This window comes from Chiloscyllium plagiosum, unplaced genomic scaffold (genome assembly GCF_037043375.1).
Source record: "Chiloscyllium plagiosum isolate Xiang-an unplaced genomic scaffold, Cpla_swu_hap1 HiC_scaffold_45, whole genome shotgun sequence".
Taxonomy (NCBI): Eukaryota; Metazoa; Chordata; class Chondrichthyes; order Orectolobiformes; family Hemiscylliidae; genus Chiloscyllium; species Chiloscyllium plagiosum.
This window is the reverse complement of record NW_028270183.1, coordinates 5,077,369-5,100,902: the sequence shown is the minus strand read 5'-3', so window position 1 is coordinate 5,100,902 and position 23,534 is coordinate 5,077,369. Positions and strand designations below refer to the sequence as shown.

The 23,534-nt window shown below is 39.1% G+C and overlaps 1 protein-coding gene across 15 annotated transcripts in view; it reads right to left on the bottom strand.

The window, feature by feature from the left end:
- Positions 1–23,534, bottom strand: part of LOC122552384 (voltage-dependent P/Q-type calcium channel subunit alpha-1A-like) — a 662,051-nt gene that overhangs the window by 40,483 nt on the left and 598,034 nt on the right. For 14 of the 15 annotated variants that reach the window (XM_087983287.1, XM_087983286.1, XM_087983285.1 and 11 more), the window contains 2 exons: positions 22,716–22,816; positions 3,609–3,718 (listed from right to left, as the gene is read on the bottom strand). In XM_087983287.1, the coding sequence (XP_087839413.1) occupies positions 3,609–3,718; positions 22,716–22,816 (211 nt within the window). The remainder of the gene's footprint in view (positions 1–3,608; positions 3,719–22,715; positions 22,817–23,534) is intronic. The other variant, XM_087983280.1, reaches the window with a different exon arrangement.

The window sequence follows — 23,534 nt, the reverse complement described above, 5'->3', positions numbered from 1 at the left end:
AAGCCCTTCATTAGGATCCCTGAACGTTGACTCTCCTGCTCCTTGGATGCTGCCTGACTGGCTGTGCTTTTCCAGCGTCACACTTTTTGACTCCGATCTCCAGCATCTGCAGTCCTCACTTTCTCCTAACTAAAAAGAATATAACAAAGTATTTTTTAAAATAGTGAAAATCTAAAAAAGCAGAAACACTGGGAATCATAGACAGGATGTCATGAAAAGACAAAGGGGTAATTGAAAAGGCTAATGGAATTTTGGTGCGTACAGTGATTGAATGAGATTCACAGGCTAAATGGCATTTTTTTTGTTTATTCCTTCCTTTCTTAGGGAAAATCTGGGTGCTCTTGTCACCCCAGCACCTCTTAGTCTCTCTTCAGGGTTTTACCTATTCTTATTTCAAACCAATTGTTGCAAAGGTGACAAAATGGCTTAGGGCACTGTGGAAGAACAGCAAGCCTCACTTTTACTGCCTTCTCATAAAGGAACTATTTAAAAAAGGAAACCAGGGACAAAGTTGATCACAGGTGCAAATTTCTTCTCTTCATTTTGTTTGACTTCGTTCTTTCAAATATTATAGCTTTCTACTGAAACTTCTTTCTTCCACCTTTCTGCTCCCAAAATTGCCCTTGCCCCATTACTTGTATAATTCTTGCAGGTTTGGGACTTCTGGGCAATGACAGTTCTTTGCCATGTTTCCCAAGTGGCTAATCTTTTTACATGAGAATGGACAGTATTGAAAGACTTGCTAACTGTTGGATGTTTGAGAAGCACTAACTGTGTCTTCACCTGACATGCACACTCAAATATTCACCTTCAACACTGGTGCACCATGGTTGCAGCACGATCATCTGCAAGATGCACTTTATATAACTTAACCAGACTTCATCAGCATCATCCAAATCCATAACTGAACAATGGTTCATCATCATCTTCTCAGGAGCAATTAGGGATAGGAATAAATGCTGCCTTTGCTGGCAAGGTCACCACTCCATGAGTCAGTGAGGTCTCCATTCCATGAATGTGTTAAAAAAATGCAATTTCAGTAGGGGGTTGTTGAACAGCAATCTGAAGCTGAGACCTTGTCTGGTAAAAGCTCTGCCCACCTGGGAGAATTGAGGTTCAACAACAAAAATCTGCAAACCAAAATGTAAAATGGGCAATAGCCAATGTCATTTTGATTGAGATTCAGAGATCAGTCATCCAAACTGTCTTTTTGACATTTTGATGGAAAGGTTTATTACTTCAGAATAAACTGTTGAGTGAAAATGGTACTTAAGCTGTTTGCAGCATGTCACCATTATGCGTGCATGCTATAAAACAGTGCAACAGCTGGATTGTCTTCTGCAATGCTACAACCACAGTAGAAGTATATTACTTGGCATATGCAACAATGAAGTTAATGTCAGTGTTAAGCAATTATGTTGACAACACCTTAATGTTCATTCTGTAATCAGCTTTTGAGTAGCAGTCATTTTTAATCAACCCTGTAGGAGAACCTATCATTTTAATTTCTCACAAAAATTACTGTGAATCACAATCTTGTTCATTCAATACAATAGTTCACCGCATTCTATTATTATGTATTATTAGACAAATTTCTCTACATTATATATTAATAATGCAACCAATCATTGCACTAAGTATGTAAAATACTTGAAGAAAAAACTGATAGAATGTGGAATTCTCTACTTTATGAGTGGTTGAGGTGAAAAACGTAAATTCATTTGAGGGAAACCTGCATGTTCACATGACAGAGAAAGAAACAGAAGCATATGCTTGTGGAAAAAGCCCAGCATGGAGTATAAAAACCAACATAGAGCAGATGAACAGAATAACCTGTTTCTACATTTTCGGCTACTGTTTAGGAGTATCCACTCCAGTTAATTCAATTGGAAAATTTTGAAATTGTTTCTTTTGTTAATGGGCTGTGGGTGTCACTGGCTAGGCTAGCATTTATTGTCAATCCATATTGCCTTAAGGACAGTTTACAGTCAATCACATTGCTGTGGCCTGGAGTCATATATTGGTCAGACCAGTTGCTGATGGCAGATTTTCTTTCCTAAGGGACATTAGTCAACAGATGGCTGACAGTCATTGCCTGAGGCCAGCTTTTTATTGAATTCAAATTTCACCATCTGCCACAATGACCTTATGTCCCCAGAAGGTGAGCCTTGGGTTTTGGATTAGTTCAGTGACATTACCACAATGCCATTGCCTTCCCTAAATTTGGAGACAGTGCATCATCATCAACAGATACAATTGGACTCTCAAGTTCATCCAGGAAGTAGTAGTCACAGCCCCAACTAGCAACGTTGGGTATAAATGCAAATACTAACTAGATTTGAAATGATCAAGAGAAGAATTACATGGATTTGCAGAGAAAATTGTTTCATTTTGGGGGTGGTGCAGGTCTGGAACTGACTGCCAAAGAGGATGGTGGAGGCAGAAACTCTCATCACATTTGAAAAGACATTTGGGTATGTATTTGAAGTGGCTTACTGTGGAGCAGGATCTGGAAAGTAGCTTGAGGTGGGAAAGCACTTTTCCACTATCACACACAATGATCTAAATGCTCTTCTTCTGTACCATAAATTTCCATGACGCTAACTAGGCCCTTGTGTATATATTACAATACTAACTAGGAACTGAATTTAAAAACCAGCTCAGAGATTCAGTATAAATTCAATCCTTACTGGTAAGGTCTACCAATACCAATGAGGAAATGAGAATTCAAATCACATCCCCAACTATCCGACCCAGGTACAATTCACAATGACTAATTGTGAAATGCACAGTCTTCTTCTGTGGAGTCCCACTTCAGTAGGCTCATGAGAGGAACCTATTGGGAAGTGCAGGATGATGGGTAGAGTTTCCTTTCATATACTGATCAGTATGATTTTCAGAGATTCAGGTAAATAGAATCATAGAATCATAGTGTGGGAAACAGGCCATTTGGCCCAACAAGTGCACACCGTCCATCAATCAAGTCAAAGGTGATTGATTGGTGTCAGACCATCCCATCCTCCTAACTCAGAATAATTTTTAATTCAGTGAGATGAAGTAGAAAAAGAAACAAGAGTAAATTACAGATAAGAAAATCAAGAATTAAACATGTACTTCTGTGTATCATCCTGATAAATATTAAATCAGTAATAAAAACAGACAGTACCAGAGAAATTCAACAAGTCTGGCCATGTTAATGGAGAGAGAAACAGAATTAATGGAAGTTCTGAAGAAGTCATTTTCAGACTCGAAATGTGAACTATGTTTCTCTCTCCACAGATGCTGCCAAAGCTGTTGAGTTTCTCGAGCAATTTCTGTTTTTATTTCAGATCTCCAGCGTCACAGTTCTTTGCTTTTGTAAGGCAGGAGATTGGCATAAAGTTAATGTATTCGGATAACCAGATACAATTGGCCAAATAGCCTCGTTTTGTGATTCTGTAATTAGCATTAAACCAGTTTTGTTTTTGTAGAATTATTCTGAAGGGTCTTGGTCAAAGGTCTGCGCTTCATTCACTGATAGCTTTATTTCATATCATGCAATCATTGTAATATGTTAGATCTATGGAATTAGCTGCTTTATGTGAAAATTCATCAGCATTGGAACTTACAGGCCATTTCCAGATATGTGCTGGGGATCTGGTAAGGTATTCTGCCCTGGATCCATTTCCTGCGTAGGCGAAGGTGGCTCCATACGCTGAAACAGTAATGGCGTTCGATTCTGTGTGAGATATAACATGGCCTAGGGCTGGCATCAGACAGACTTATGGGAATGAAGATACAAGATTCAGAATGTTATGATGCCAAGCGAAGATTCATTTACCTCCCAGGTCACTCTTGATTCTGGAAAAGGGGGGTCATTTAACACTGTGGCTCTGACAGAATTAATCTGCATTCCAGGTACCACAAATAAAAACATAAGAAATAGGAACAGAAGTGGGCAATTCGGCCCTTCAAGCTTGCCTTGCCATTCAACAAGATCATGCCTGATCTGCTCCAGGCCTCAACTATTCTTTCGTGGCAGCTCAGCAGAGCTGTCAACTCCCTGATATTTCATAAGTCTATCTACCTGCTCTTTAAATACTTTCAGTGATCTACTCTACACAACTCTCTGGATATTGAATTTCAAACATTTACTACCCTCGAGAAAAATAAATTTCTTTGAATCTCAGTTTTAAATGAGGGTCCCCTTATTCTGTCACTACGTCCCCTAATTCGAGATTTCCCCACTAATGGAAACACCTTCTCAACATCGAGCCTGTTCAGCCCCTCAGGGTCTTGTATTTTCAGTAGATCACCCCTCATTCTTTTACACTCTAATGAATAAAGGTCTAACCTGTGTAACAATTCTTCATAAAGTCAACCCCTTCTTCCCAGGAATCTGCCCAGTGAACCTCTTTTGATCACCTCCAATGCTTGAATATTCTTTTTAAATATGAGGCCCAAAACTGTAGCAGTAAAAATACTGCTGTAAAAATTACTGCTGGTGCTGCAGTAAGCAGAAAACAGATTATGTACAGTTACAATATTTTCAAAATGGAATGGAAGATTTGAATTTTTATTTCAAGTTTATTGTAGCAAGTTTCAGGTGAGGAGGTGTGGGTGCTGTAGCAGGTCTCTGCATGTCCTAGACTAGGGAAGTAAAATACAATCAGACACGGTTTTTACCAATGTCTATTCAGTGCTTCTACTTACAAAGTGTGCCTATGTGATGGGTGACCAGTTCAATCTCAAAAATGATACAGTTAAATAACCTCCTGGTACTTATCTCTTACATTTTTACATTAGCAAGGACCATGTAGACAAGATTATCAGATGCTGCTCATTGAATCACGTTCTAAATGTGACTTGCTGCTTTCAAGAAATTCAGAGAAACAAAAATCTTTCATCACATGAATAAGTTATAAAGTTGCTCAATACATATTACAGGTTAAGGTAATGAAATTATCACCAGGTGAGATCACAGAAGCTTCAACAAACTTCAGAAAAATGCTCAGGTGCTATGGTGAAGCATCAGCCATGAGCACATCAATGGTTTAGGTCTTTTATGCTCCTGGTCTTCTCATACAGCCGCAGAGAGGAGCTGGACATGTCAGACCTCTGTTTTCAAAGGGAGGGAAAGACACTTGTATTCACTGTTGTAAATTGCCAATAACCTGCTTCAGAAATCAGATATCAAACAATACTGCCAATCATTGATGCCACATGGCAGAGATGGACAAAGGAATTCTGGGAAAATATATCCAAAAAAGGAACTTCTGTATTTCCTTCTGAAAATTTCAGCTACTGCAAAACAAAATTAACATCCCAAGGAAAAAAAAACTATCTTTTCATTAAATTGGAAATAAAACAGATAAGTGTTAGACTATACTTCCAACTAGACTACAGCTCATATTTATATACCTTTAAAATAATAAAAACACCCCATGGTGATTCACAGGAATACTATAAAACAAAATTTGGTGTAATATGACACCATGCTAAATAAGGAGACAGGTCAGGTTATCAAAAGCTTGATCCAAGAGGGTGGTTTTGAGGAGTGCCTTAAAGGAGATAAATGAGGTGAAAAGTTGGAGAGGTGTAGAGCAGGAATTCCCTTGGCAACCATCAGCACAGCCACCACAGGAAGAACATTGGGAATGGCCAGGAGGTCAGAATTAGGAGGGCTTTGGAGCTGGAGGAAATGAGAAAGATAGGGAGGGTGGAAGTTATGGAAGGATTTAAATTCATAGATGATAAGTTTGAAATTAAACTATTGCTTGATTGGGATGAATATAGATCACTGACAACAAGTGTGACAGTAAATGGGACTTGATTTGAGTTAGTCATTAGGAATAGAGTTTTGGGAGAAAAAAACATGGGAGACAAGCCAGGAATGCAATGGAATAATTACGTCAATAAATAACACAGGTATGAATGAGGATTTCAGCAGATGACCTCAAAGGGGGCAATGCCAGTATATGTTACAGGGTGGTGAAATCAAGTGTCTTAGTGATGTTGTGAATACGTGTCTGACATTCTCAGGGTCAAGGCGATACTAAGTTTGTGAGCAGCTTGTGTTACTCTGAGACTATTGCCAGGGAAAACAATGGTGTTAGTAGCTACTGAATGGAGTTTGGAGTGGGGACCAAAAACACTAACTTGTCTTCTCAATATTAGATTGGTGAAAATTTCTATTCTTCCACTCTTGGATGTTGTTGGATCAGCAGTTTTGATATTTTAGTAGCAATAAAGGTGTCAAGAGAGATGAGAGGTCAGGCACAGCTGGATGTCATCAAAATATAGGTGAAAACTAACACCATGCTTTTGGATGATGCCATCAAGTAACACCATGTCACTGAGAAATATAAAAGGTTAAAGATAGATCTTTGGGGTAAATCAGAAGTAATGATACAGAGACAAAAGCAGAAGCCATTGCAAGTAATATTCTGGCCATGAGGAGATAGTTAAGAGTTGAAACAAGTGATAGCTTCCCACTCTGTTGGACAATATTAGAGAGGCATTGCAGGATCATGTGTCAATTACGTTAAAGTTGCAGGTAGTTTGAGAAGAAAGAAGAGAGATTTTTACTTTTGTTACAGTCAGATAGAAAATCCAACTCTGTGCTAGTAATGAAAACCAGATTGGAAGGATTCAAACATGGATTTTTAAAGGGATGCATACTGCTTTTTGTATACATGAACATACACATTAAGAGCAGGAGTTCATTCAGTCTTGAGAAACTGCTCTGTCAGTTGATAAGATCATGGTGAACCTGATCATGGACTCAACTCTACTTTTCTGTTTATCCTTTATTACTTTGACTCCTTTGTCTAATTCAGCCTTAAAAATATTCTATAAAACTGCATGTACTGCGTGCTGGAGAAGAGGATTCCAAAGTCTAACATTCCCTGAGATAAAAAAAATTCTCATGACTATCTAAAATGGGAGATCGTAATTTTTAAACTGTATCCCCTAGTCCTAGTTTCTCGCACAAGGGGAAACATCCTTTCACATCCACCCTGTAAAGACTTTGGAGGATGTTATATTTCAGTAAGATCACCTTTTATTCTTCTAAGCTTCGATGGACAAAGGCCTAACTTGTCCAATCTTTCCTCATAAGATCACACTTCCACCCCAGGAATTGGTAAAGTGATTTTCTTTTCTGAACTGTTTTTGATGCAATTATATGCTTCCTTAAGTAAGGCGGCACAAATTGTAACAGTGTTCCAAATGTGGCACACCAGAACCCTGTACAATTTAATAAAGTTTCCCTAGTTTAATATTCTATTCCCCTTGCAATAAATGCCAACAAACCATTTGTCTTCCTAATGACTTGCTGTATCTGTTTCTTGTGATTCACAGACCAGGAGACGCAGATCCATCTGTACCATGGTTCTGCAATCTCTCTCCATTTGAATAACATACTGTTTTTCCATTCTTCCCCCTAAAGTAGTCAAATTCACATTTGTCATCAGCTAAAGTTTTACTTTGGGATATAATAACGTATAAAAAGTAATTTAAAAATGTTAAACAATAACCAACAGAAGGTGTGTTGTCATGGTTTGGTGTCCATGTTGAACTACACTGCAGTGTTCCTATACTCAGTTGGAAAAAATAAGAACTAAAGGTCACGTTGACTCTTTCATTCTCCTGTAGAGGAACACTCCCTTTTCCTAAAACCCCAATTTCACCCTTCCTATTAGGGAATGCAGAGTACCATTTCTAGAATAGAGTCCATTAGCAGGTCAGCACTCACTAGTACAGGATTTATAATGGTCAAACAAAGGGAAAATGGGGAAAAATAATCTGACACTCAGAAATCCTGCATGCACCCTTGAAGCTTATTATTCAGTTTAGACTATCAGAGACTCCACACAATTTTAACTAAAATTAAAGATTAAAAAAAATACATTTGTGCATAACTGCACATCTCGTTCAAGGATTCAATGTTGAATGACCCTCCGAAGTAAATGAATGTCATCTGAACCAAAAGCATTGATTAGAAAAATGCAAAAAGAAATCATGCAGATAATTAACATCCTTCTGGTGATTTCAAGGCAAGATGCAGAAATGAAATCCAGGGTAAACCTTTCTCCAGCATTTTGGAAGACATTTAGAGACAGGATCTCATTTTATTGACCTGTGCAAGTTGAGAAAAGCAGAGAAAATCTACAAACTTTTCCAGTCTTGTCAATGTGGCAGAAAACGACTTGCCATCAAAGCTGGCCTCTCTTCTCCAAAGTCCTCTCAACAATCTGCAATTGGTACCTGGTGACGGCATCGACAGCCTGTACAAACATGCCTCCAACAGATGGACAACTTAGGTCAAAAATTCATGTTGATTTTTTTTCTTGAACAGTCCACTCCAAAACTAACTTAATTTTAAAGAAAATTGTTTAGCAAGTTCTAGTAATTTCAATCCTTTACAAACCATTTCTTCTTCACTTTTTCATGTCAGAATATGCCCCAAATGTTGTCAAGATTGAGTTACAATTAACCAAACATAGTATAATCCATTCTAGCCTTGCAATATCTTAAGCACAGGATACCTCTTTTAATGGGATTTGTTAAAGCAAATGGTACATGGCAAAGATTTGAAACAGTATTAGTTAAACTTATCCATCCTCTTACCCCATTTTTCTCTCCAAGGCACTAACTCATGCTAGGTGTTCTAACGTACCACTAGCATTTTAGCCCTTCTTCACTGTGTGAGCCCAGGAAGTAGATCAGCAGGCTAAATGTCCATATAAGCATTCCACAATGCTTAAACCTTTTCTTATTGAATTCTGATACCTGGCCTTTCAACAGCAAGAATTGGAGTTGGGGGTGAGAATGCAGTGGTCTAACAGAACTTTTCCACCTGTAACCTAGGTGCGCTGGAAATAACAACAATCCATCAAAACCTCCAACTGAACACACTTAGCTAAGATCAAATATAGATTATCATGACCTGAGTGGCCAGAGAGCCTGTTACTTAAGACCATCTTTTGCACAAATTAGCACAAATGTGAAATATGACCAATTCAATCACTGGGATTTCTAATGTAGAAAATGGTAACTATCTAAAAGAAATCTACGCCAGGATTTATCAATAAATATGAAAGAACAATTTATTTATTGTAACAAACTTATCCATAACAAGTGTCAAAAATGGACAATTAATTACTAATATGCAAATTTAAACCATTACTAATTTAAATCCAAACGCATACACATTCAATCACAAATAGAATTAGAATTAGCTTTAGTGTCACACGTACTCACATGATTACAGTGAAAAGTTTACAAGTCGCCACTTACAGTGCCATCTGAGATACAAAGCTACCTAGGTACAGATTCTTAAGCACAAATTCTTAGAGAAAGGAATTAGAAAGGTAAAGACATAAAAAGTCCGGCAACAAATTAGAAAAAAAGAAAAATAAGCACTCAGTGCTTCCAACCCAGACCGTGGCAGGCTTCACCTCAAAGCTGGGAGTCCGAGTCTGGAAGCCAAGACTCTGAGACCACGCTGAGGCTCGGAGCCAGGTACACCTGAGGCTGGGAGTTTGAGTCCACGCTGACGCCAGGAGTTCGAGTCCACGCTTAGGCAGAAAGTTTGTGTTCACGCTGAGGCCCGGAGTTCGAGTCCACGCTGAGGCCGGGAGTTTGAGTCCACACTGAGGCGGGGAGTTTGTGTCCACGCTGAGGCCGGAAGTTAGAGTCCACACTGAGGTCGGGAGTTCGAGTCTGCACTGAGGCCGGGAGTTCAAGTCCACACTGAGGCCGGGTGTTCGAGTCCACGCTGAGGCCAGGAGTCTGGGTCCACGCTGAGGCCAGGTGTTCGAGTCCACACTGAGGCCGGGAGTTTGAGTCCACGCTGAGGCCGGGAGTTAGAGACCACGCTGAGGCCGGGTGTTTGAGTCCACACTGAGGCCGGGAGTTAGAGTCCACACTGAGGCCGGGAGTTAGAGTCCACACTGAGGCCGGGAGTTAGAGTCCACGCTGAGGCCGGGAGTTAGAGACCACACTGAGGCTGGGAGTTAGAGTCCACACTGAGGTTGGGTGTTTGAATCCACACTGAGGCTGGGTGTTTGAGTCCACACTGAGGCTGGGAGTTCACGTCCACACTAAGGCCGGGAGTTTGAATCCACATTGAGGCCAGGAGTCAAGTCCATGCTGAGGCCAGGGTTTTGAGTCTGGGAGTTCAAATCCATACTAGCCAGCATGTTGAGTCCATGCTGAGGCCGGCATGTTGAGTCCATGCTGAGGCCGGCATGTTGAGTCCATGCTGAGGCCGGGAGTTCAAATCCACATTGAGGCTGAGAGTCTGCACTGGCTTTCCCCGTGGACATTGCCGATTTCATCCAGGGATGGAAGGTAAAAGGAAAAAGAAAAAAAGTTGCAAAGAGAGGGAGAGAAAAACAAAAAGATTCAGATGGAGTGGATGGACTCTGGCTTGGGAGTCCTACTCCACAGCCGTTAGGGATGTATCAAGTAGAATAGATCAACCAGACAGACAAGATAGTTTTACAGGAATATTGTGGGTGGGAAACAGAGGTAAAATGAACAAAGTCTGTGGACCAACAGTCCAAACAATAAGGGTGAATGAGGTGACTTACTCTCATTTATTTTAGATTTTACAGGTGATGGTATTGCATCATTCTTGACAATGGTGAGTCTCAATTTGGTAGCCAGTCAGTTGGACCTGAATCCTGAGTTGAGTTAGAAGTTACCCTTTGCAAAGCCTTTAAGTATTATGGCATTTCAACTCTCCAGGATGAGAATGAGAGAGAGGGAGCATGAACAAGACAGAGAGAGGGAGAGAGAGAGAGAGAAAGAGAGAGTGAGACAGAGAGAGAGAGAGAGATGTACCTTGATTATAGGCTTTTGGAGGTCTAGGGCCCACTGCTGGTTTCTTTTAGTTCTATGATAAAGCTGCTACTTAAAACCAATCTCTGAGATGTTGCTGAGCAGTTTTCTTTTTTCAACTCAAAGGTACCACATGCCAGTTTATCTCACAAAGTAACAAAAACAGCTTTGGAAAATGTTACACACATGCGTGTAACCGATGAGTGAACATCACAGTTCCACTTTTGCTTTGAGTGATAAAATTAATTGGTTCTTTCCATGTAACAAACAGTCCAAATCTCCATTTTCTAATTAATATTTCAAATAAAATATATGTAGTCCTTACCCAATGCTTTTTACTGTATATTATTCAATAGCATGCTAGTTAATGCATTTTTCTAACTGTGATAGACGAATAAGACAGCATATAGCATCATCATAAGAAGATTCAATGATCTTGCTCTTTTTTGTAGCTTCACAGCAAGATGAAGCCATCATAAGATATTTCGTAAATAATGATACCTCAGTGGACTCTGTAGGTATTCTGTAGCAATGTAACAAGATCAAGATTTATACATGGAGGAAGTGAGTGAAAAATCAAAATAGAAAAATCTCTGCCATTACCAAAAAGTTATGAGCAGTTTGCAGATCATAATAAAGCAGAAATGTGAAGAATTAACACCAAAGTTTTATAAAATATCACTTTTAGAAAGTAGGGATTCCATGATTCTATGGATAACACTGGTTTAAGAAGACAGTTTGCCACCAACTTCCCCAGAGCAAGGATAATAAACCAAGGCCTAGCTTTTGATGTCCATATCCCATAACTGGAGAAATAAAGTTTGCCATATATCCTGTTCATTGACAGAAGTATGTGGTGATTAAAAAAAAAACATTTGCTGCATGCCTTGAGAACAGTTTGCAGCTTACACACTTGCTTGTTGCTTCAAAATAGAGTGAAACCACAAATCCTTAGAGACACTCTTAAATTGTAAGAAGTTAGCGAAATGCCACAACAGGTACAATGATTCGAACGGGAGAAAATATCTGATGCGTTCTGTTTTTCTCTGGCAATTGAAGAGGTGGAAAATGGTACATCAATAACAACTACAACCTCACCAGCAATACCTCAGTGACAAAATGAAATCAGAGATGCCCAGAAATCTGATGAAGGATGTGCTCATGCCAGAGGGTACTGCCTCAAAGCATGGCCAGTTTACATGCCACACAATCCCACTTTCAGATAGTACTGTGAACAGAGAGGATACCTCAGTAAAGTGAATGATTTACTCAATTACTGTGAGAAATTATTCCAAGAATCCCCAGACTCTATATTGCAACAATTATACATTTGAACAGCAAAGAATGTTAAAGCAGGGCAAGATTGTTGTCTGGTGGCTCGGTCTCTCAAAACCATTGGAAAAGAGGAAATAAAAATTACTTGTGATAGTCATCATCAGGAAAGAACAGAACTGTTGATTTCATGTTGCTTTCCATCAGAACCATGGGAATGTCTTGGGGATAGACCTCTTCAGATGGAAAAATGTTCTTAATTGTAGTAGATCACTATTCCAGATGGATAGAAGTTAAGTATCTGCAGGGTCACACTTCTGAAACAGTCATTACATCACTGAAAGAGGTATTCCAACATGTTGAATCCGAGACCTTGTAATCTCAATGGACTACAGCCTGTCCATGAGTATTTTAAAGAGTTCATATCATCGTAAAGTTCAACATATTTACTGATCACCAAGATAGCCTCAAGCCAATGATGAAGCTCAAAGATGCCAGAGTACAGCGAGAGTATTACTGAAAAATGATGACATTCAACTTGAGCCACTGTTCATCTCCAGTCTAAAATAGCTTACCTCCATGTGATCTCCTCATGGGAAGAAGATTGACAACTCATGTCCCTACTCTCCCACATACATTCATGATATATCTACAATATGATGACTTATTAAAAGTGAGCAAGAATGAGGATGAGTTCAATTTCAGTCAGATTTAGAACTATGACAAACATCACAAAGCTTGCAGCTGGAAATGTGTTGCTGGAAAAGCGCAGCAGGTCAGGCAGCATCCAGGGAACAGGAGAATCGACGTTTCGGGCATAAGCCCTTCTTCAGCCACATTCTCAAACAGACTCGCTACCACAAAGCTTGCAACCTAGCAGGTCTTCAACTAAGAGTGCCAGTTTGGATTCGAGCTCATTAAGGACAAATGGAAGAACAGACATCACATATTCAGATCTACCTCATTCAATCTAAAAATGGCACAGTAAGAAACAACACATGCGAACTCGCTTTTACATAGAAGCAACCTTCCACACAATTGAAGCAACCATCATAAGTCAACAGACTGGAAATGCTGAATTCATTGACAGATCCAGTTGACAGTCTAATTGCTGAACCAGAGTCATCTATCAATTCTCCTACTACCCAGCAGAGAAGAAACTGAGAATATACTTAGGTAGACCAGAGCAACAATCACAAATTAAAGCAAGAGACATGGAGGCAGATATAATATAATGGAAAATGTAATTTAAGGGGTTACGTCTGTCTGTGATTCACCAATGAGGCAATACACATCATCATAGGAAATGGTCTGGCTCTGCCATATGTTGTCTTGTAAGCAACTACACAAAAGATAAGATTGCTTCTTTCAAAGTATTTTAATATGGAACTATATTCTCCAGATTCATTTCTAAATCTTAAATGCTGTTTTTCAGATTTGGTAAAATTGACAATGTTTGACTTATGATGGGTCCTGGAATCACCATTTGTGAATGAACTGCTCCATGATACTGACCAAGGGAGATAGTCTGAACATGGTAGCCTAATGAGAGGGGATTAATAATGAAAACAAACTTTGAAAAATAAACTGTTACATGGAGAACAGAGAAACAGATTGAGAGTTTAAAAGAAACACTTTATTTCCGTATCTCAGAAAATAGACTTTACATACAAATCTAATTATCAGAATAAACAATAACTATCACAAGGAGTGTCCATTCTTTATTGACAAGGTTAGTCTACCCTCTTCAACACAATATATGAAGCAAAACAGAAAAATCTTAAAAAAGCTGCATCATTGTTGTTAGGTGAAAGGTTCTTCCCCCTCTTCAGGTGACAGCATGACCTCAGCACAGTCAGTCAACATCACCTAGAGGAGCAAGCCAGTTGAGGACCACTATAGAGGCAGTTGGCATCACTGAGAGAAATAGGCGAGAAAAGGACCCTGTGACAGGTAGTCAGAGGCAGATTTATTGAAACTGATTGGAATTGATTCCTGCACTATTATATAGGAAGGAACTAGCTGTTTCATGAGTATCTCATGAGTTGTTAAAGTCTTTCTATTCTTAAATCTTAACATAGTGTACAAATTGTTCGTAAGGTTAATAAAAACATATAAAAGGCAAAATAAATAATGCCTTTCTATAATTCTCTAGAGTCAGAGAAGTTTCCATTGGACTGGAAAGGAGCAAATATACTCTGTTCAAAAAGGAGGATGGCAGAAAACAGGAAACTATAGGCCAATTAACTTGAGACTGTCTTGGGAAGGGACCAGAAGTTTATGTAAAATAATTATAGTTGGGCACTTAGAAAAACTCTTAGTTGGGAAGAATCAGCTTGGTTTCATTGAAGAGAAATCATGTTATTTGAAGGAGTAATTTGACTGTGGATAAAGGAGAGCCTGGAGGGGTACAATACTTGGATTTTCAGAAGGTATTTGATAAGATGTTACATCAATGGTTATTGTGGAAATGAAAAGCTCATGATGTATGGAGTAACATACTGGCAAAGATAGAAGATTGGCTGGCTGACTGGCTGGCACAAACCAGAGAGAATGCACATCTTCAGCAGCGTTCCCTCTAATTTTTTTGCCGGCTGCATGGACCTCTGAGAATTGTACGTGGCAGTAACTTCTGGAATCGGAAGTCAATGCTGTGATTGGCATGCTGATGTTGATCACCGTGTGTGGAAACTTGTGGCTGAGAGGGAACAAAAACTGAAATTGCTGGAAAAGCTCAGCAGGTCTGGCAGCATCTGTGAAGAGAAATCAAAGTTAACGTTTCAGGTCCAGTGACCCTTCCTCAGAACTGACCCAAAACACTAAATCTGATTTTTCTTCATAGATGCTGCCAGACCTGCTGAGCTTATCGAACTATTTCTGTTTTTGTTTCTGACTTACAGCATCCATAGTTCTTTCAGTTTTTATTCAGCTGAAAGGGAATGTTGGTCTTCAGTATTATTGGTGGAATATTGTCTGGGTCCAATAGCCATTGCAGTATCCAATACACTCAGCCATTTCTTAACATAAACGTGCAGTGAACCAAGTTGGCTGAAGATTGGCATCTGAGATGCTGGGGGCCTCCAGAGGAGACAGAGATGCATCGTCTGCTTGGCACTATTGGCTGAAGATTATTGCAAGTGCTTCAGTCTTATCTTTGCACTGATGTGCTGGGCTTTGTGATAGGTTTTACAACAATCTACAATTGCTTAACTGTCATCAGGAGAACTTAAATTCCAGATTTTTATTGGTTTTAAATTCCACTGTTTGTCATAGTAAGATTCAAAACTGAGTCCCCACAATATTACCTAGGACTCTGGATTATTGGTCTAATGACAATACTACGACCAATGCCATCATCTGGCTCACAAAATGTTAGGATGCTGGGACAGTACATAATCAAAAAGGCTAATGTGATGTTATCCTCTATCTAGAGAGGAATTTAACTTAAAAGTAAGGATATTATCTTCAGTTGCGCAGGCCATTCGTGAGATCACATTTCAAATATTACATTCAGTTTTGGTTTTCTTTTTAAGGAAGAATGTAAATGCATTGGAAACAGTTCAGAGTCTGATACCTGGAATGAATAGATTGTGTTATGAAGATAGGTTAGACAGAGTGGGCTTGTTCACACAGGAGATTAGAATAATGAGGGGTGATTTAAATTGCAAAAGATTCTGCAAAGTGTTGGCAATACAAGGATATTTCTGTTTGTGAGCCAGTCCAAACAGTGGTGCACTGTGTAATAAAGTAGAAGTGGCCTTTTGAGGAGAAGGATGAGGAGAATTCTTTTCTCTGAGAGTTGTGAGACATTGGAACACACAGCCTCAGAAAGCTGAACCGGGAATGGGGAGGATGAGAACAGGAAGCCAGGAAGGGTTTGTAGTCTGGGAGTGGGCGGCCAAAGGCCAGGACTGGAAGCCAAACACCATTTTGTCAAAGTCTAGAGAATTTTGCCAATACTCGGAGGTAGAGTGGAGAGTTGTTATTTAACTAATTATTTATAAGAACACTAATTATTTATATGAGTGTCCACAATTCTTCTGAGGACGGCTCTCAATTTTAGTTTCCCTCCCCCGAGACATAATCATCTCAGCTGAGGTCTTTTCACTCTGTCCCTAATTCTTCCTTACCCTCAGAACAATCCTTCCCTGGCATCTAGTCTCTTACTCTCAGAACTGATCCTTTCCTATGACCTAATCTCTTATTTATGGAACCAATCCTTCCATGAGACACACTCTCTCTTCAAAGCCCCAACAGTCCATCCTGAAGAACCAATATCCTCGAACCAGTCGACAATCTCCTTCACAATCCCAGAACCAACCCTTTCATAATTTCTCCTCTCTTCATCCCAGTATGTTGTTATATGAAGAATACTGTGGCAGTAAAAGCTGTCTGATCTAGCTTTGGTTTTGCCTACTGGTCTCATGTTGTAGAGGTCTGATAAGCAACATCAACAGCTCCTGAATTTCTCAATTCCTATGCAGAGAACTAAATCTATGTGGCCAGGCAAACTAGGATTCCTCAAATTTACTTGTATGTGCCTCTATCTTCTTGTTCTGTTTTCTTCTTATTTGAGGATAGATTTATTCCCACTCTATCAATTTCTGTCATTGTTATAAGCATGAAAATGTGTTGCTGGAAAAGCGCAGCAGGTCAGGCAGCATCCAAGGAACAGGAGAATTGACGTTTCGGGAATAAGCCCTTCTTCAGGAATGTTGATACTCCTGTTCCCTGGATGCTGCCTGACCTGCTGCGCTTTTCCAGCAACACATTTTCAGCTCTGATCTCCAGCATCTGCAGCCCTCACTTTCCCTCATTGTTATAAGCATCTCAATCAAACCAGCTAAGCACTTCTTCAGATCATTTCTAACCAGAATATGTTGTATTTTTTTAAAATATAGATGATAGCTGTCCATCTCACTATCACAGGATAATTGGGGTCTGATTATGTTACAGATGCTTTATTCAAGTCTCAGTGACTCTGGTAATGTGTAACAAAAGGTTTGATAATTTCATATTTAATTGAAGTAATCTCTCTGATTTCTCTCCTTTATGCTGAAAGTTCCAGTTATATGCTTTTACATCTGTTTAATTATGCTGTACTCATTGCTCTTAAATGGTATTTTTCAGTCAGAATTTCAGCAGCCAGTGATGGCAAGATATTGATTGGGCAGCATATGACAATCAAGCCCCATTATACTTATTCAAATGCCTAAAATAGTGTAATTCCGGAGGATTCTATGGACAATTACAGAAGGGAACTCTGACCTATTTGCCCCATCCTTTCAGCTTGAAATAGAATTCAGTTGCCATTGCTCTTGCCTATTCTATGGAGGTGGCCTTCCATCTCGTATGATTATGGTGTTGTGGTGGTCAATACTGTGTTAAGCATTGGCTTGTGTGGTTCAGTAGTCGCTGCTATAGAAGGTGACAAGAAAGTGCATGATTTGCTGGCCTCTATCTTCCCTGGGCTCTCTCTTTTGTCAGTGGAGTTTTCATTTTGGCTTACTACTTCCAATGCCTCTTCAAACAGTTATCCTCCAAAGGTCAAGGCTATCTGACTATCTCCTACTTGTCATTTTCAATGTCCCTCATCTTCATATCTCACTTATGGGCGTCCTTGTAGTGAAGGGATGAATGCCCAGGAGGTTGTCGCCCAGTGGCCAATAGGCCATACAGAAAAACTTGGGATATACAACTTTCATTTATCCGATATGTATTATAATTTGTGATGTTTGTGGGTAGCATTTAACATATCATACCAAGGGTGATAATTACAAAATTATTGTCCATTTTGTAATGGATACTTATTTCTTCTCCTTTTTCCTTCAGAATCCTTAGTATTCTATTGATTTGTTGCATTTTGTCATCCTTCATCTTCATTCTCTCCTCCAATACTTTATTTTACTATTTCAACTCTCACTTTGCTGGTGAGCAATTCAAGAATGATTTTTTTCCTAATATTCTTCTCAGTAAACACCACTTGCCTAATTCTGCATATCCTCTAAAGCCTCACCATCCTTTCAGGGATAGCAACTCACATTCAATAAAGATATTTTTCCTGGTATGTTTGAAGAATACTTTACAGTCCTTTTAACATTCTTTGTAATTATCTTACCCTCACTCTTTGCTTTCCTTACCCTGCCTTCTCTCCTTATTTTTTGTACCTGTATTCTGGATTATTTTATTTATTTAGAGAATGTGCACTTCACTGGTTGAGTCAACATTTACTGCCCACCTGTCGCTGTTCTTGAGAAGGTGGTGGTGAGCTGCCTTCTTGAACCATACAGTCCATGTGGTATCAATAGATCTACAATGCCATCAGGGAGGGAGTTCTTTTTTTTTGACGCACCAACATTGAAGGAACAGTGATATATTTCCAAGTCAGGATGGTGAGTGGCTTGCAATAGGGTACTTGGTGATGGTAGTGTTCTCATCTAATTGCAGCCCTTGTCCTTCTAAATGGTAGAAGGTGTGGGTTCAGAAGGAGCCTTGGTGAATTTCTGAAGTGCATCTTATAAATGGTACACTGCTGACTGCATCAGCAGTGGATGGAGTTAATGCTTGAGGGTGTGGTGCAATTAAGCAGGCTGCTTTGTCCAGATTGCTGTCAGCTTCTTGAGTGTTGTTGGAACTGCACTCATTCAGGCAAATGGGAAATATTCCATCACACTCTTGACTTGTATCTTGTAGATGGTGGACAGATTCTGTTGAGTCAGAATTGCTTGTTGCAGGACTTGGTAACCTATAAACTGTTCTTGTATTTATTTCGCATTTATATAGCTAGTCTTAGTCAGTTTCTGGTCAATGGTAGCCCTCAGGATGTTGACAGTGTTGGATTCAGTGATGTTAGTGACATTGTGTATTCAGGGCTGATGGTTAGATTCTTTCTTGTTGGAGATGGCCATTGCCTGGCACTTGTGTAGCATGACTGTTACTTGCAACTTTTCAGCCCAAGCTTGGATATCATCCAGGTTTTGTTGTATTTACACATGGACTGCTTCAGTATCTGAGAAGTTACAAATGGCACTGGGTATTTGTGCAATCAGTAGCAAACATCCCCATTTCTGACCTAATGGAAAGATAATTGAAGCAGCTGAAAATGACACTGAGGAACTTCTGAGCTTCTGTGATGCAGTAGTAGAGACCTTCCCCCTGGACTAGGAGGCCTAGGTTCAAGTCCCACCTGCTCCAGAGGTGTATAATAAGATCTCTGAATAGGTTGATTAGAAAATATCTGCTGGAGGAACTCCTGCAGAACTGTCTTGGAACTGAGATAACTAACCTCCAACAATCACAACCATCTTCCTATGTGCTAGATTTGAATCTCGCAAGTGGAGTGTTTTCTCCCCAATTCCCATTGACTCTAATTTTGCTAGGACCTTTCATGCCACACTCAATCAAATGTGGTAATAATATTAAGAGAATAACTAGTAATGCTTTATTGACAGTTTAAAACCTATTTATCTATCTGCAATATTCTGAAATGTAGCTTCTTTAATGGTATACATTTATTTTGCAGTGGCATCCCACATTTTTCTCAGTTACTTGATCTTTAATCACAATGTCTTTATCCCTGTAGGCATGCAAACAAACCGTTTCAGAAAGGAATCTGATTAGCAACTAGTGACCAGAAATTTTACCTTCTCTGTTTACACCCATTTATATTTCCAGCTTTGCCTTTTCTTTCCTATTTGCTCCTTTCTAGCTATGAAATGACTGAAACCTTACTCAGAATCAAGAAATGTGGATAGCCCACTAGATAGGTGGAGGGACAGGTAGTATTGAGGAGGTGGGGAGGCTGCAAAAGACACTGTAGGAGGGTGGGCAAAGAAGTGACAGATGGAATACAATGTGGGAAAGTGTGAGTTCATCTAGTAGGAAGAATAGAGGCATAGACTATTTTCTAAATGGGGAGAAAATTCAGAAACCTGAAATGCAAAGGGACTTGGAGTCCTAATCCAGGATTCTCTTAAGATAAACTTGCAGGTTGAGTCAGTAGTTACGAAGGCCAATGCAATGTTCACATTTATTTTGAGAGGACTAGCATATAAAAACAGCGTTGTATTTCCAAGGCTTTATAAGGCTTTAGTCAGACCACATTTAGAGTAGTGTGAGCAATTCTGGGCCCCATACCTCAGGAAGGATGTACTGGCCCTGGAGCGGGTCCAGAGGTGGTTCACAAGAATGGTCCCAGGAATGAAAGTCTAAACATATGAGGAACATTTAAGGACTCTGGGTCTATACTCAATGGAATTTGGAAGGATGAAGGGAGATCTAATTGAAACGTACAGACTACTGAATGGTCTGGACAGAGTGGATGTTGGGAAGATGTTTCCATTAGCAGGACAGATTAGCATCTGAGGGCACAGATTTAAAATAAAGGGAAGACCCTTTAGAACAGAGATGTGAAGAAATTTCTTCAGCCAGACAGTGGTGAATCTTTGGAATTTATTGCCACAGAAGGTTGTCGAAGCCAGGTCATTGAGTATATTTAAGACAGAGACAGATAGGTTCTTGATAGTCAAGAGGATGAAAGGTTACGGGGAGAAGGTAGGAGAATGGGATTGAGAAAGTTATCAGCCATGATTGAATGGCAGAGCAAACTCAATGGGCCAAATAGCCTAATTTCTGCTTCTATGTCTTATGGTCTTATAGATGAAGAGTTGACGTATGGGTGTTATTCAGCTTGGTTTGTTATGTAGGAACCAGTATTTGGGACAGAATATGTAATTGAAATAATCAAGTGTTTAGTTGTGCACAACCACAATGAGAATGACATGTCTCCTACTCAATTCTAAGAAACAACTTCTTTCTCTTCATATCTTGTTTCACCTCCTTATTGTTTATATTATGAGGAAAATTGCTCCTTTGAACTCCCCTATATTACAAAAGTGTATAAAAAAACAAATACTTGCATCATAAATAATATTGCTTAATTGACTGCTTATGAACAAAGGTAGGGCTTTGATCTACAGCCTAACTTGTAACCGCTGATCTAGGAGGTAATGGTTCAAGACCCAACTTCTCCAGAGATATTATAACAGGTTGATTAGGAAAATCCGTAACTGCCATAAGTATACTTTTTCAGAGCGTAGATCCCTAAAGATTTTCTAAAGATTCCACATTTAGAAAATAGCAATATGTTGTCTTACTGATAAAGTTTGTAAATTCACAACTATACAAACTATAAGTTAGCATGTATCCTTGACATTTCAAACACTATATCTCAAAGTGTCAAAACTTTGCAAAGAAAAGCCCTTCTATCATGAACTCTCAAGGGCAAAACTGGCAGTATCTAATGTACAGATCCCATTCACCAACATTCAGCCTCGAACTGACCATAGGATGTATCTAATAATACTACCTCCGCCACGCCCAAGTAGTGATCAAGTGCAGCTTCACCGTACCAGCTAAACATTGCAACTATGTTCTGCCTCCTGACATCATAGGTGATGAACTACTTTACATACATGCTAGTATATTTACAATTTACATGGCCATTTGTTTTAATATACTTTTGGGTACAATTAACATTTTCTGGTTTAAATACGATTCTAAAACCTGATATATCTGGTTCTAGCATTGGCCATGGATAACAATATTAACATTACATGCCAGAATACTGAATTAATTGGTTCAGTGTCATGCATATGGACAATATAATGTATTCAAAATAAAATAAAAAGGACTAGATGCACTTTAAAGCAGGGAAGAAATCAGCAAGAAGCGCATAGGAAAACAAAAAAAAATTCAATACTCCTGAACAATGAATTGATTAAACAAAGATTGATACATTTTAATATCCAACAGGCTCAACCAAACTAAATAGCAAACTTCTCCCATCAAAAGGGGCATCACTTTGCATAAAAGACATGGTAAACGTTTTCTAATTTTGTTGCTGGAATAGACAATTGCATTCTTCAGCTCCTCCATATCCTCCAAAAAGCAATTATAATACAAATGGCTTTTTTAATTAACATTTTGGCACTTTTATCTATATATAAGTATAAAAATGTTAACAAGTTTTTAATGAAAAAGTGAAGAAACAGATATCCATAATTTTGGGGAACTCCAGTAAGAGTATTTGAAGGAGCAGTCAAGCCTTGTTTCTCTTACTCTCAATAAATCTCAAGCTGCTGATGCTAATTGACTTGTGTTTTACTTTAGTATTTATCCAACACAAAATAGTGCAACAGTGCTAAGAACAGCCCTTTCCAAACCTTCAGGCCCAAAAAATTCAAATAGGACAAATGGGCAAGAGGGAGGTATGTTCAGATGGAAACATACTTCATGAGGCTGCATGGGCTGTACTGCTAGGACTTACCAGCCATGCATGACCCAAGGCTTGTATACCCCAGATTTGCTGAGATGCAAAAATAAGTAACTATGTTGGGAGATCAGTGCTGTTAAAAATATTTCAATGTCTATTGGTGACTTCTGAAGTGGAACAGCATGAATGGAAATGTGTAAAAAGCATACATCAAGCAAAATTGGAAGCACAGCAAATTAAGAAGAGCTGTTTGTCTTTCTCTGTATGATTCTTTCTCGGTTTCTTTTTTTGGATAGTATGACATCATTTGCGATTCAATCACTTCTCTCCACTATGGTAGTACCTGCTCCTCACGGAGTAGCTGGAGCTTTTTGGCTTTGCTTTGTCGATAGTATTCCATGATCATCATAGCTGCGTAGATCTTGCCCACGGTAAGGTCAGTTGCTGTAGGCAGGAAGGTCAGAAGTCAAGAAGAGGATTTAGAAAACTGAAACAGAGAATTGTGGTTCAATTTCCAATCTCCCCTGGACCTCTCTTCTAAACATCCTGTAAATTTTCATTCATACTACTTTTGAATGCTCTGAAAATCTTAGGCACAATGAGAAAGATGAAAAAAATTGATGACTGATTTCACTCTCTCAACACATGCTTTTCACTGAGAGTTATCCACAGGAACCAGCTGTATAGCCAAAGTTTATAACCATCTGTTTCTGAAGCACTTCATTTATAAAAAGTAAAATAGAATTTGAAAATAGAAGAGGACAATATTATTTTTGTAGCTAATGAGCTATGAAGAGAAGCTAAGTTTGACAGTGAGTACTCTGACACCTAATGGTCAGTGAGGATTAAAGGATGGTGTCTGAACCCTGAATGAAAATAATGTTATAACAAATCTGGAATGATGATGATGAATGGAGTGCAGGAATCTTAAATAAACTTGCCACTGAGTTGCTAGCTTTGGTGTCAAATTTCAAATGTCAGAGGGCAGCTGATTCTGCTGTAGATAAGAATTTTATAAATGGCAAACGCTGGTTTTACAGTATAAATTAGCCACTAAGAAAGCAATTGAGCAAGTCCATACATCAAGAATGAGCAATAATACCAAAACCCATGTTTAGCTGTGGTGTTAGAGTTAACCGGGGGGAGGAGATGAAATTAGGGA